This window comes from Lissotriton helveticus, chromosome 1_1 (genome assembly GCF_964261635.1).
Source record: "Lissotriton helveticus chromosome 1_1, aLisHel1.1, whole genome shotgun sequence".
In the NCBI taxonomy this organism is placed as follows: domain Eukaryota; kingdom Metazoa; phylum Chordata; class Amphibia; order Caudata; family Salamandridae; genus Lissotriton; species Lissotriton helveticus.
Window position 1 is genome coordinate 366,469,824 of NC_136057.1, and position 15,805 is coordinate 366,485,628.

A 15,805-nucleotide genomic window follows, 5' to 3' on the forward strand; every position below is an offset into this window, starting at 1 on the left:
ATTTAGGGTCTGGGTCTTTGAAGTTTTATGTTGAGGTTCTGCATCTTTTGAAGTTCTGTCCTCACAGGCCAAAATGAGGATGTTGCCTTTTTCGCCTTGGCCTGTGTCTCTGATGCGTTTGTCAGATGGCTTCCATGGCAATCCATGACCAACGGCTATATTGACTGAACTGTCACGTGCACATTTTGGAAGAAATCTGGAGCACATTCTTGTCATTTTGGTCCCCAAGTGGACATAATGTGTGTGACGCAGAAAGAAACGTTTGCAGCAGATTTGGACTCACTGGCTCTCCTGTGTCTGTTGATGGGTAACTCAAGGAGCACCAGAGCTGAACGCGGTTTGGTGATACATCAACCTCTTTTTTTTCCATTGATGTTTGTGCCATAATTACTAGATGTTTTGGATTATTTTCTTATTGTTTGCTGTAATAGGTAAAATGAAATGGAAATGGGGTAAGGAGAGCAGTACGTCTTCTTGGGGCCTGGTCCAGTGGTAACTAGATTACACTTCAAGCTACTACCTCTACAGACATACTACTCAATGTTGAGTTCACTCTTTTCACTACATCATGGAAGAGTAATTCAAATGATCTCCCCTTTAGAACTATCCCTTGCATTTGTCGACAAATCAGGTAACGTATGTGTGTTCCCTGCCGTTGTCGGATTTGCTTATGCCCAAAGGTAGAAATTATAACTGGTCACTATTTTCAGGGAAACATCTTCCTCTTTATCAACGACACATACAAGGGTATAGTTGATTACTATCCCTCAATGTTACGCCCCCAAATACCTTAGTCTTATTCATCTACATATGCATGTATCTTTGTGTATATAGACACCAACATGTCTACCTCCATCGTTTATCTTTATCTTAATAGATCCAAAGGATGCATGTCACTACAGCATCCTGTGAAAAACTTCCCATAATTCTTTTCGTCTCGCAGATGCCGGTGGTTGGATGTGTTATTGCTTCCCAAATTAGACAGTCAGATGCATTGATATCCTATACATACTATGCATACTTGAGCTAGAACACGTCATAGGCAGGATTTTAAATGTCTTAATTGAACAGCAGTGAGAAAGAGGGTTCAATCAGTCTAGCTGTCTGTTTATGGTTAGTTGTCGTTCTTTGCTTTAAACTTGTAGGAAGACACGTCTGTATACATTTAGATACATAACGTTGTAAAAATGGAAACATTTGGAAATATCTGCTGCGTGTCCTGCAGTTCTTGTGTGAGCCGGTCTGAGAATTGTAGTACGTTTTGGTCACCACTAACCTGTTCAGCACTAGTAACCTGATCAGAAGGTAGAGGAGTTCCCCTTCAGTCGGGTTTCCATGCACCAAGCCGTCCAAACCCTTTTTCTCCGGTGCCTGGACAAGAAAATTGAACTATTTTCCACTCATAGCAGGTGTTTTCTTCTTTCACCCGGTGTCTTTGAGCTGTAAGGCTGGCGTAAGCTCAACATAATGGTATTGATTCATGCAGCTTTGTCGTTCTTTTTGCTGCATCTTCAGAGACATTTATGGCACCCGTACTGTAGCTCATGGCATGTTATTTTGAAAAATGCTGTTCCTTTTATGTGGAATCACTTTGTAGGGGAACTTGTAACCGAAGAATGAAAAAACTCTTTAGCAATTTTAGAATCTTTTTTTTTAATCCAAACAATTATTTTCTTATGTGCCCCAGATGGGGATAGCTAATATTTTTCCTGTTCTGAAAGGGTGAGGAAAGGTATAATACCCTCAGTATCCGTCCACATCTTTGCCTCCATTTTGAGACGCTCCTGGGATACCAGCTATCCTATGAATCATGGTAATTAATGGAATAATGACTTTCATTTCTGAATTATGGAGCTGGCTGAAATGGTTTGCCTTGGGGAATGTGACCCTCATAATTTGCATTATTCATATCACAAACAGCATGGAATGCACCAGCAGATCCCTTTGTTTAATTGATTATCATGAATATCACAATGTGGGGATACGTTTATCTTTTAAGGCAGGAACTGTGTCTATGCTGCTTCCATGCACACACCCATTATTGCTATTCTATAACCAGCTTTCCAAAAAGGGAGAACATTTTTTTGAATATCTTGGGCATTGTCTTTCTGACTCTGAGTCAGATAAGGGTGTCTTGAATTTGTTCACTCGCCTTTTCTTGTTTTATTTTCTTTTTTTGAGGTCATCTTTGAGAAATTGAGTGATGCACCAGCCTAGACGGTAAGGTGCCATAAGAACTCCTCATTTCCAAACTGCCATCGCTGGATCATAGGGGCATGCATTCTTAAACATGAAGTTGCTTGGCTTTCCTTGCAGTGACTTTGGGATCCAGGGTGTATGCCTGTGGAATGTGCAGCAGACTTGCTTCAGGGACTCCCACTGACTCACAATGTTGTACAGTAATTTCATAATAACACACACAGTGGGCAACTTGGATCTTTTGGTGTCAATTGAGGAGTATCACTGCTACTTCTCTCTTAACAAAGAGGGGGCTACCTCAGAAGTACTCGTGACTCTTGAAGGTGAATGCCTGGTGGTCGTTTCATGGATCTCTTATTGGCGAAAATATTAGGATCAATATTTTGAGTGCTAAATTGCACATATAAGATGTGTAGAATTAGTTGCAAATATATAGTACATATGCCATTTTTACTTTCAGTGAAAATGGTTGCGAGTATTGTGGCATAAGGTCTACCCATGTAAAGATTAAGTGCAAATCCGTAAACAGACTGACTTTTTGTCTGCTCATTTAGAAAGCCAGAAGTATTACAGGTATTATTCAATAAGTAGATTAGCACAGAGTCTGCCTTTTAAGGAAACCCGGAAAGAACTGGCTGTTCTTAGAAGTTTCAGGTTACGGAAGCCACACGTATTTTATGGTTTTATATGACATAACAGGATTGACTAGCAATGTTGCAAACACATGAGCTAATTAATATTTCGGACACCTACTTCCTAATGCATTTCATTGGTCTGGTTATGCATAACCAGTTGGTGAAACTCACTGCCATTTTAATTTCGCATATCACTACAATGGTTTGTTCAACTAATTAATGACATACATACGGAACGGCATCGGAAGTCAACCTTGGAAAGTCACAAATTGAAGGAACATCCTGAGCATTGCTTCCTCAAGAGAACACAAATATTACATTTATGCATGTGTAATAGACACAACAGTTGAAGCTTTATTTTAAATAATAGAAAATCGCACAGCATAAAGAGGGAAAGAATGGCTCACTCACATAAAATAAACATGTACTGTTAATCTGAAAATATGAATAGCTGTAAATGCAATCTAACAGAAAGATGTTCAAATGAGGCATTGTTTTTACTGTGTGAAAACTCACCTACACCACCTATGAATTTTATGACCAAACTAATTTTAGAAGGTGAAGAGTTGAAGATACCCTTCCGCATGACATGAATATCCCTTTAGCTGCATGCTCTTAAAAAGAAGTGGAAAAGCAGGGAAACCAGAAAGACAGGCCAATAAGGTTTCAAAAGTGACATAAAAAAAAGGCTTCTCAGTGGGGGGTGGGGAGGGGGAAAGGGGGGGCGCATGTAGAGAAAAAGAAAAGAAAAATTAGATTAAGAAAAGGGAGGATGAGACACAAGTAACAGAAAACACTTTGACGTCATAAGGATGAAAATGAAGTTATAAGAGGATAACCTGTTAAGCAGCTTTGAAGTTGCACAACTGAGTGAATGAGGTGCAACCTATACAAGAGGTTACCAAGCACCTCGTTTGAAATATTTTAAAGTCGGAAAGAAATGGATTTCTGTTAATGCATGGAAGTTCTGAAATCAGAGCTTTGTGGTCATGTGAACATTATGAGAAAGTACAGGTTGATTTTCTTGGCTTACACACCTTGAAGTCGATTGACAAGATCCACTAAGTAATTGCAAGAAATGTTAAGTTGTCTGCACAGTTAAAAACCGTAGCTCATTCATTTAGGAGATAGTATATTTGATTTAATAACAGATTACGACCCCTTACTAAATGTGTGGCCTCCGAGTGTAAGGGGACCTTGCCTCAAGACTTTCGTAGTTTGCTGTCAAGCTTGAGTCATGAAATCCATTAATGGTAATGATACATTCAAGCTGATTGTACATCTCGATTTCCTTTGGATGAGAAACATGGGAGTAAAGATGACATGGAATGAGAAGTTGCTTCTTTTGACGACAATCAGTAAAGAGTCTGTCAAGTGATACGTGGGATAATGTTCTGATTCTCTGTTATGGAATGCAGAAAGCCTGTCTTGAAGAAAATAAGAGGATTTTTTTGGGAAACAGGGAGCCCTAGAGAGAATCCTTGTTGGGCGAGTTGAAGTTTTGCTTCAAGGTTAAAGGGTAATTATCTGTTGGCGAAGACTGTATTGTGAGTGGTAAAAAGATAGATCCTCCTCCCTCTGGGTTTGAAAAAAGATGGTGGGGATAGCACATAATTATCATTTGGCTATTTCAGCCATAAAAAGCAGAGAAAGTGATGTTCTTTTGTGGCTATCTAGATTTAGACTTGAACAGGATTGTGCAGAAATGCGAATAATGTGCAAATCTGCTAAATCTGTTTATTTTGCTTATTTATTTATGAGAATTGTATAGCACGAACATGAGCCATCCAGGTATCGGATGGCAGTACATATAGCAATCAAGTCATACATAACAGGAAAAGATGACAGAAAAGGAATAAGCATTGAGAGACACACATATAATATATCATTCAGCTTGCAGTTCTAAGATCCAGTGGAGTCCACCAGACGCTAGACAAGCGGAGAAGGTTCAGGACTCCTGGAGAAGAAATCTATGCATTAGCTTTTTTTGCTTATTTTTTCAAGGAGGTAGTCGAAGGGTTTATCCTGGTTTCAGGTGGTAATGTGTTCCAAATTCTTGATGCAAGACTGGAGTACGGGGTTAGCGCTTCTTAAGGAACTACTATCCCGGATACTTGGTTTTTTGGGCAGGTAGACACAAGTGTTATGGTGAACTGCCTTGTGCATCATGCATGCAATCTTCAATTGGATTCTTTCTTCAAACGGGAGCCATTTTCAATGTTTTTGGTCTCGGGTAATGTGGTTAATTCTCCTGGATCCTGTTATGAGTCTGGCAGCTGAGTTAAATTTGGCCTTTAACGCCTTAACGGCGGCTGCGATTTTGCGGAAGTGCGGCACTTCCGCAAAACGGGTGGGGCCGCGTCGGCCAATGGCCGACGGCAGCACGGAACAGGTTAATGGAGCCAGCTTTACTTTGGGTAGGCCTGCAAGGGTAACGTTATCTAACGGGGACAGGAAGGGCTTGATTGAATGTTCAATTGGCTTCCCTGATGGCTGCACCAATATGATCTTGCATATTCAGATGTTTGTCCAATGTTATGCCTAGAGATCAAGATGAGTCAATAATTGGGGGTAGCAGTTGAGAGCTGTGAGTTGTTTGAGTCATTCTTCTGTGGGTGCAGAGAGATTGTGAACGTCGATCAAAAAGAATTCCGTTTTGAGTGCTTTATGCATGAGGTGACTACGGGTCAGCCATTGTTAGGTTTTCAAAAGGGCGCCATTGAGCGTTTCGATATCTTCAGGTGAGGACCTTTTCAAATACAATTGTGTCATCTGCGTACACATGGTAATGAATGTTGAGAGATTTAAAATTTCGGTAAGAGGTTCCATGAACAAGTTGAATAGCTTAGGTGAGAGGGTCGAGCCTTGAGGTACTCCAATTGTTAACGGTGTAATGTCAGATATGGATTGATTGACATTTATTCTCTGAGTTCTATCAAGATGGAATGAAGCAAACCAGTTTAAAATGGGACCAGGTAGCCCCATCCTATTTTTGAGGAGGTCAATCAAGCTGTCATGTTTGACCATATCATACACATTGGAGAGATCAAGAAATTTAGGTAGACTGTGTTCGTTCTGATCAAGTAATCTCAGGGCATTGCCAGCTATGTGTCCGAGCCGTTTCAGTGCTATGTCCAGTTCTGATGCCAGATTTTCAATGGTCTAGAAGTAGGAATTGTTCAATTTGGTTTCAGAGTTGCAGGTGTACACATTTATCAATTAGCTTTGCTAGAGTCAGGATGTTGGAAATTGGGCGACAATTGTTGAGGTCTGACTGGTCCGCATTAGGTAGTTTTTTTTAAAATTGAGGCGACCTGTGTATTATAAGGCAATCAGGAACCCTGCTTTGAGAGAGAGAGAGAGAAGCATTGACAATCTTCATTAATGTGGTAGGAGGGTTTTATTGATATCATTATTGTGATCATGTCTATTTCGTCAGGGATTTTGAAGGAAAACCAGGTAGCATTATTTTTTGTAGTATATCCAGCACTCGGGGAAACTGTCCAGGAGCTGCCCTGGAAGGAGCCTTTGCTGGTCACGGCTGAGCAGAAGCAGACGCGCTTTGCAGTTTCTATTAGATCTTCCTTGTCTTATTGATGAAATGGGCAGAGACGCATCAGTTTGGTAGAGTCTCATCTACCAAGTGGTGTATAGAATGGCAGGTTGTTTGATGATTTTTAATAGTTTTTTGGGTCTATTTGTGGCATTATCAAGTTGCGCCCTAAAGTATTCTGCTTTTGTCATACGGATGTATTTGTTGTAGACGCTTTTTAATGACCTCAATTGTTGTGTGAGCCAGATGGAGAGATTTCCTACGATCTCTCAACAAGCCTTAGATTGCGCCTTTCCTCATTTAAGTTGCAGTTGAACCAGGGTTTGGACTGTCTTCTAGGTATTGTTTTTGGCTGCTTCGGAGCAATTGTGTCCAGTTTGTTTGACATGGATCAGATCTAATGTACAGTAAGCTCACTCACATTCATCATGATTGTGGAAGGAGGTATGATGTTGTTTCGAATAGCAGTTAGATCAGTATGATTAATATTTCTTACGTCTCTAGGCCATAGTCTGGGTTTAAGAAGTTGACCCTTTCTAGACTGTTCCTTTTCCAGGATTAGGAAGGAGATTTAAGTAGTGATCAGACCGGTCACAGGAGGGTTATGGATACCAGTTGTGTAACATTATCCTTAGTGATGGTTAGATCGAGGGTGGAGCCTCTGTTGTGTGTTGGACCATTGGATAGACTGGGTGAGGTTCGTAAGTAAGGCCTTGCTGGTGTTAAGAATAGTCATTTAAGTCATTCATTACTTTGGGGTGGTAAATTATGTGAAGTTTACACGTCATTGCTCCATATTTCAATACCCATGTATTTGCAATTGGTCATTGGAACTGTTTGTCATTGTCTACAGGAGAGGTCTTTAATCTTTTTGATGCCAAGACCCCACCCCCCCTGTCAAAGGTTTTGAGACGTAAGGACCCCTTCCTGACAAAAGCTCATAGAACCTGATACTTTTCATCATAGACAACCATAAACGTCACAAATTCCCAGGGCAAATAATTTTTACGGTAGGGAAATAATATTAAGCAGTGTTTAGCAAACCAAAGGTTTGTGTCCGACTGGTTCAGTTTCAGAATTCTCCAAAAAGAATTCCCCAAAAGTGCACAATGGTACTTTATTTTTCACAAACAAAACATAATTTGCCAAAACCTATTTGGACTTTCTGAACTAATGTGATGCGTGCGCCTGTTTTTCTCCAGAGAGACTATATCAGTCTGTGGTTGCATCTCATTAGTACCAGTTTAACACCCAAATATAGCAATTAGCAACAAAAATGTGACCAGTCCAGCTTTGCAGAGGGCCTTCTACTTTGAGGCAACACATGTTGCTAGTAACTTTTGAACCGGTTGAGGTATAAACAATTTTTTCCCATTAAAATCTGTAGATTATGCAGCAGATGGATTATGTGGCAAATGCAGCAAATGTATAATTATGCAAAAATTGTCGCGGTCGCACAATCGCATAGTCTCAGTGGCTCTGGGCTATAACGGCTGTAATGAATGAGCTGCAACATTAGTGTACTGCATCTGAGGAGAACCATGCTAAATTTCATGGGATGCTGACAGCTTGGCTTTTACAGCTGCATGGACTGGAGGTTGCTCAGCATCATTCATCATAATTAAAACATACCATTCACAATCAATCATTAATGATGAACTGTAAGGTCTAAGTAGGGGGCTTTCTTTAATTCTAGGGGAGGAAGTGGACGATTAATCTTCGTTAACACTGTTTTTATAAGAGGGTGTTTACTTTTATCATTATGAAAACAAACTCTTCTATTTTAGCAAAAACTAACTCCAGGTTACATTAGTTTGCTGTTGTTGACTACAGTCCTGTTTTGGGGAGGTGGAGGCGGCTGGAGGTCCTTGAGCGTCTAAGGGTGAGGGTAGGGTCAAAGGTGTGGCTAAACAAAACTAATTCTGTACGTTTTTTAAGTCTTTCACCATCTGGTAGCTACCTATAAAATAACAGGCAGCTCGGATGAAAAATAAACAAATAAAAAACTTGTTAGTGGGAAATGCACTATAGTACATTATGAAGACTCTTAGTTAATACACTGCAAAGGTCTGTGTGTAACTAGAGAGCCACAGAATTAAATCTTGGTTGGTGCAGTGGAGAATAGTTTCACAGGCCACAGCCTGTGAAACAAAGCACTGTGAGTATGGCAGTCATTATTTTACCCTTGCATTACACACAGTATAAGATAAACTGCTGCAAAATATGCAACACGTTTCCGTTAAAATTGTGCTTCCAAAATATAGATTTTAGTACTACCCAGACTCTACGAAATGCAATTTTGTTTACATAACTGTCCCTTCAACACCTCCTCAGGGATAGTAAGTGCTATGTAAATACAATCACAATTAAAAGCACACACTTCAGAGCTCAGTTGTCCATTCAGATACACCTTTTCTACTAGGATCTTTCAGTACATTGATACTTTTTGTGAAAATGTATTTGAATATGAAACTGAAGTACCTCAACATTTTAACTAATTGCCAGCTCCCATAAATCACATCAGGCCTACTGATCCGCAAATAAAAAGTCAGCTACCGGAAAGTCAGAACAGGAATTCGTAATGTGCCTGCCAAATAAGTAACAGTTCACAGAAACAGTCTGTAATGCATATTACATGATGTTTGGGCACTTCTCGGTGTATGTTTGTGTCTCTTATACTCTTAAGTTGCTTCCTTTGAAACTCTTGACTCATTCAGAAAACAAATTTATCACCTTGGGAAGTGATCGACTTGTGCTTACGTTTTGTGGAAAAGGTTGCGTTATTTGGAAGCATAGAGAGCTCACAAGAAACCACAACCGTCGGTCCGCCCGCACATACTGATTCTTGACAATTGTACTAACACTTGATTCCCACTCCCTCCTTTCTTTTGCATCAAACCCCCTCCATTTTTATAAATAAAATACTTCTATTCTTCCAACACATTTCACCACAATTTCTTTTTCTGCCTGCCTGCCCTAGCCCAGACTTTCTCTGTCTTGCTTGTTACACTCCTTCAACACCTTGTCAGTAATACGCACTATGTAAATACAATTACAATTAAAAGTACACACTTCAGAGCTCAGTTGTTAACTCTGCACTAATAATCAAAAAGATAAATCTTTGTCATCACAAAGCTTTCAGTGATTCAATCAGTTAAAGCCAGTACCGGCTCCCAGTCATCTTTTGCAGGTTACCCTTTACTTTTACAGATTAACTCGTAGCACACATTTGCATTTCTTTCAGGCATGCAAGCTCACTGGCAGGAAACCTTGTTTAGCTGTCTGACTGGCTTTTGTTGCACAGGACACTCCCTGAATGACACTTCAGCTGAAGCATGTTAAGTATCGAAATTAACTGTTCGGAAACGGTTGTCTTTTTCCAGGCTTCAAGCAGAAGTGAGGTTGGGGAATACGCGCGCCCCTTCCCATGACCCCACACCCCTCCCACTGTTGGTTGCGACTCACAAATTGAAGACCTCTGTTCTAGGGTGAGCATGGAGCAGTGAATGTATGCTATGCCACCACCAGCTCTTCCAGATCTGTCCTGTCATATGATGTCATAGTTCGGTGGTACTAGAATGTCCAGAGTGGGTATGGGAGGAATTATTGAGCCATGTTTCAGTTAAGATAAGGAGGTAACGGTTTTGGAAAGAATGTAATCTGCAATGTCAGTTACGGGTCTTTCCACCGACCTGCAATTAAGGAGCAGAGATCTGAGATGTAATTTGGTCACTAATGTTTCATGGTGTGTAGTCCGGACTTGTAGCAAATTATTCTTGTTCATGAATCCATAGTTGAGACTGGATTCTCTGTGCGAATTCGAGGGAATAGTCAGGATGGTGACCGGCGAAGCTCTCAAGCCCTTATTTGTATAGGTTTATGATAGCAGAAGAGAGTGAATGTCGGTATCAGATAGGTGTTCTGTAACTAGGATTGAAATGGGGTTGGAATCTCATGAACACGTTCAGTGAATTCTCTTTTTCAGTGAAACATGATGGGGGAAGTTGGGCAGTCCCCTTGAGAGTGGAATATATTCATTTGTGTGTGGGGTTCTGTTAGTCCAAGAGTTCAGGTCAAGACTCCAGTGCTTCTCGAGGTGATTATTTAAGGTTCTGGAGATTAGCTTTGACTGACTGAAGGTCTTGACTAAGGTCAACGAGTTTGTCCTAAAGGGAAGAGGGGTCATCATTATGAATGGGAATGTAGTGTGGCCTAGGGACGGAGGAGGTGAGTGAGCTCACTAGGGTGTAAGGGGTGGTCTCCAGCCCTGAAGGATGGCTTTGGAGGCTGGAAGAAATAGTCTGCTGGATGTGAGGGATAGGAAGAGGACTAAAATGCACGTCAGCAACGGGCATCGTATGCTGTTGGGAGGTTGTTTCAAGCAAGTCTGAGGTCGGGGTGGTCGATATGGTTGCCAAATGTGAAACAGATGTGGAAGGTGAAGGGATGACCTTGCTTGAAGGAGGCATATTTGTGATTGTGATTATCTCCGGGTTGAGGCTGTTGACCATGCTTGGGCAGTGGGTATAATTTATCAGTCTTCTATGAGCTAAGGGCATGCACCATTCAGATAAGTGGGTAATGGGGGAAGAGCAGGAATCATCATTAGATCAGGGGCCATCAGTGACGGTTCCCATGTGGAATACATCACAATACATTTCTAAAGCGCACGGCTGGCTCTCAAGGTGTCCCGGTGCTAGTGGAAGAACCTCAACCATGTCTGAATAAGAGAACCAGAGTTAGAAAGTAACTAAAGCAGAGTCAACGAGAAGTGTTCTAGGCCCGTTTCTAAATGTCATTTCAGAAGGAAAACTTCTCAAAGCCAGAGGCAGTGCATTCCAAAGTCTGCCCATCAAGTAGGCGAAGGAACGGCCTCCTCTTCTGGCCTTAAATATGCGTGGTGTTTGGAACAGTTTGAGGTTGTTAGAACGTAATGAACAGACCTGAAAGGACAAATTAAACCAGCACCTAAGATAAAGAGGTCCCTTTAAGTGAAAGATTCTAAAGGTGTGAGTGTGGGCCTTGGACTGGATCCTTCTGTTGATCGCCGGTAACCAACGAAGCCGGCACAAATGACTTGATATCGAAACCCAGGGAGCAGCAACTTTTTAAAAGTTTGGAGACGCTGAATAAGAAAAATAGGAAGCCCGAGGTACAAACTGTTAGAGTAATCCAGTTTGGAGGTGATCAAAGCATGCACAATTGTTTTTTGTGTTCCAAGGGAATATGGTGCAGCATATGCCTCAAGGATCTCAGGGTCAGAAAACCAGAATCAAATTTGACCCCAAGGTTCCTTACCTTTGCAGAGGGGCAGGTGATAAGATAGAGGTGGGTCGGGATGATGTCTGTGTTTCCATCAAGGTGTGGGGGAGGGACGCTGACTATGAGAGGAGATAGGGAGATTGTTACACAGTGTTTTCGATCATGGTTTGATAACATTTGTTATGACTCCAGTTTGCCAAGCGGACTTGCCAAAAGTCCATGGCAGAGGTGGGCTACAGACCTGATCAAACCCGTGCTTTGCTACTTGTATGCTGTGACTATGCCATGGTTCTGATTGCATTGCAAATGCTTGTTAGAAAAGTAGTCAATCAGTCTCACCTTTGGGACCTTATATGTATTTAGCTATGCAGCACATCAGCCTGGTGCTGAAACATCTATTGTTCTTTAACATGGAGGGAAAGTAAGCACCAAACTGCGTGACACACCAGGTATGGGGAAACATGGAAACGAAACGGTATAGTCCAAAGCTCTGTTTTTATTATAAACCCAGTGTCTTCGGTGGTCATATTGCTGAAAATACAAGATTTGAAAAAAATATTATTGTCTACGGGTGCTCGAGGAAGACCATTTCTATGGATTGGAATCTAAAGAATGCTAAAATGATTCTGGTATTTTACTGACCTCTGTGGGTCGTTTTCTATCAAAGTTAAATAGAGGCAGTTGAACAAAAAAAAAAGTCCCTAAGCGGACGCAGACCAGTCCTAGGGCTGATCTCCAGAGCCCACAAAGTACATACACATACAAGTATTTACTAAAGTATATACAAGAGGTCTCGATAGAGAAAATGAACTCTGATGTGCGGTCTAATTTTCTGTCTGTAAAATGACTTTGCTAGAGAGCGTTTTGTTTGTTGTCTTCAACTAGTCTTCAAGATGTAAAAGATTTTATCAGACCATTAAGTGTCAGTAGAGATTTAAGAACCGTCCTTGCACGTAGAAAAAGATACATTGGAAATGCTAAATTGGGCGCTGCAGTTGTCCTATATAAAGTTGACTTAAAACAATGGAAGTGCAGGTTCACTCACAATTGTTATAAACGCCACACCTTCCTCCTGGTCCTTCTTTACCCTCTCTGCCTCTGTAAGTCGTTGTGCAGAATATAACCTTGACTACGGGTGGTTAGGTTTGGGGATCTCTGAATGGTGCAGTTTGGAAAACAGGAGGAATAGAAATACTCATGGTCTGCCATCTGCTCTTGCTCTCTATTCGTGTGTCCCTCCAGCTCATCGCTCTATACTTGTTGTCGTCCAGCTCATCCATCTCTCACTGTGCGTAGTTATTTAAGGCCTCATCCTTCATCCACTCTTCTTTTTATGGACATTCTCTGTGCAAAATTATTTATTTTGAGTTCTCCTTGCAGATACTTGCAGAACTAGTATCTTCAAGCTATACCAACACATGCTGAACAATTCTCCATTTCTGTTGAGTTTGAGGTAGACTCCCAATTTCTCACAGCTTGTAAAATCACTCCTTCTGCCTTTACCCTCATTCACGGTTTCAATGTTGACATTAAAACTTGGCTATTTCTCTTGTTTACCTTGACTGCCACGTTCTCCATCCTCTGCTCTGCAAAGTTAGTTATTATGCCTTACTTCACTTTTCACTGGACAAAGTTCGTTTTTAACCCCCTGGTGTTTATGAAATATGAGTTCTATCTGTATATCCGGTCTATTTTACTGGTTTAATCAGCACCTATAAACAGTACTTGTTTTCCACCTGTAAAAGTATTTCCTCCATACAGTCTATTGTCTCCCTTTCACTTTCTGCAGGCAGGCTCTTTGATGTAGGTGCATGGCCCTCTATACATTCCTCTGACAGGTTTTCAAATATGTCCCTGGCCGCACACCTGCAGTGGCACAGGCACTTTCCTGTTTCCTGTTGTTCTTGCAAACATGAAACTCCCTGAGCACCAGGTAAAGATTCAGATTTTCACCTCCTAGTCCTAAACCTCGAAGAAAGAAGTCGTCCTCCTCGTACCCAAGATGTGCCATCTTAGTGGGCTTTTGCAATAAGTCATGTTAAACACTTTCTTTTGTCATCATTATCCTAAGTATATTGGCCAAGGTCCCATAATCCCCGTGCATCATTAACACCACCATGAACACTCTTTATTTGTTGTTTAGGTGTGCACGATAATTCTCTACACCATTTGAACGGTCTTGATGAAACAACTGTGCAACATTTAGATGTACAATTATTTACGAAATGCATGCATTAAAATGTACTCTATTTTTTATAATCTTCTTGAAGTTGTATCTTGTTGGTGAAGTTGTTTCTTGTTAATGACCTCTATAACTCACAATCCAGTTTCTATTTCAGTGCACAGCATGTTCAGAGCCAAAACAGATATCCAGTTCAACTTCCATCTACGACAATCCAAAGTTGATAAAGCCCATACCAGTGAAGCCAAAAGAGACCCAGCTGCAGCCAGCCCCTCCACAAGGCGATGTACGTATGTGATGGTCGCTAAAATAAACCTGTTTCTTATAAGCCGTCTACCCAATACTGTTCATGAAATGTCCTCAGTCACCCCCTGCTTAGCTGATGCAGTGTAAAACCTGCTAGCCTGTTCAATGCGGTCTCTCACAAAAGCGCCTTTGAGCAAGTAAGTGAAGTATTGTGTGCCTACACCATGTTGTTTCAAACATGTATTTACGACATAAATTGCGAACCATACTTTTTCTCACTTCCCTGTGCTTATTTGAACAATTATATCATAAATAAATTAGTTGCCTCCAATTTTTCCCTCCGTCTTCTTGATCAGTGACTAATGAAAAGCTTATCCTCGAACCCATGGGTGGGTTGTTCAGTGGGCTATTGTAGTTGAACTCCACTGCATCAGAAACACTACATCAACATTGCCAAGGCCTTCTTTATTTAATGTAGTGGCATTCTCAGTGGTGGTATGTATAGATTTACTGCCTACAAGTTAATGGCACTTGAATGTCTTTATTTCATGACCGTGTGGGTGCACCGCAGTGGAGTTGGGGCACGCTGATATGCAGCTACATTATTGAAATTGAGGAGCTCATGATGGCTTGAAAGCCCCTAGTACGGTTTGGTGAAGCTTCTAAAAGGCTAAGTCTTTTCTTATTTTGTATCTGCATAGAGGTTGTGTTGCCTGGAATTGCCAGACTTTTATAAACGATTCTGACTGTTTTGATGTTTCTCTAACCTGATACATGGTGATAATAAATAGTTGTATAGACATATATTTTTGAAAAACATATTTTTTCTTGTAGAAAATGAAATTGTTTGTGACTGTTATGTAGATTCTAATTATGAAGATCTAAACTTTTTGAAGCACTGTTACATTTTCAAAAAGTTACGTTTTAAAGTTTATAAAGCGCATAGCTGCCCCAACAGCCGGGTTTCCCAGTGCTGGATCCAGAAGACCAATGAGCTGCAATTGCAGACATCCCAGAAGCAAGGGGAGGTTAGACGGAGAAGAGCCATGTTTTAAGAGATTTCCTGAAAAGAAGGTGGTTCAGGTGTTTCTGATGGAGAGGGGAAGTGAGTTCTAGAGAAAAATGGCCATGGTCCTTAAATAGCGTCCGCCAGCTCTCACTCTCCAGACTCTAGGAATAATGGCCAGGTTAAGGTTGGCGAGTGCAAGCGCAAATAAGGTGATACTACAGTAATCTAACCGGGACAGAATTACCGCCTGAATGATGGTTTCATCAGGTCGTGGGTCGAAGAGGTCCAGGATGGGTTTAAGGCTTCTCATAAGCCCAAACAAGTGCCTACTACCGATTTGGCTTGGGCCTTGAAGGCAAAGGTGCTATCCATCCAGACTCCTAGGTTTCTGATGATGGACGTGGGCTTGGGGAGGGGGGGGGGAGCCATGGGAGGAGGGTGCCACAAGTGGTCGCCCTAGAAATGTGCATAATTACCTAATAATAGCAGTCAGTATATCTGTTTTTTTTGCGTTCAAGCGTAGGCAGTTGTTTTTCATCCACTCTGCTACAGCAAGCATATCTTTTTGGAAGTTGGCCATGTCTTGTGTGGGATTTTCGGAGAGTGAAAGAACTAGCTGGGTTTCGTCAGCATAGGACACCAGCGCAAGCCCAGAGAATTTAATGACCTGTGCCAGAGATGAAATATATACATGTTAAACAGGGTAGGGCTCAATGAAG

General features: G+C 41.2%; 1 protein-coding gene across 2 annotated transcripts in view; it reads left to right on the top strand.

Annotated features, from left to right (window-relative positions):
* DCP1B (decapping mRNA 1B) overlaps positions 1-15,805 on the top strand; it is a 256,755-nt gene that overhangs the window by 194,447 nt on the left and 46,503 nt on the right. For both annotated transcript variants that reach the window (XM_078673665.1, XM_078673666.1), the window contains one exon: positions 13,989-14,117. In XM_078673665.1, the coding sequence (XP_078529791.1) occupies positions 13,989-14,117 (129 nt within the window). The remainder of the gene's footprint in view (positions 1-13,988; positions 14,118-15,805) is intronic.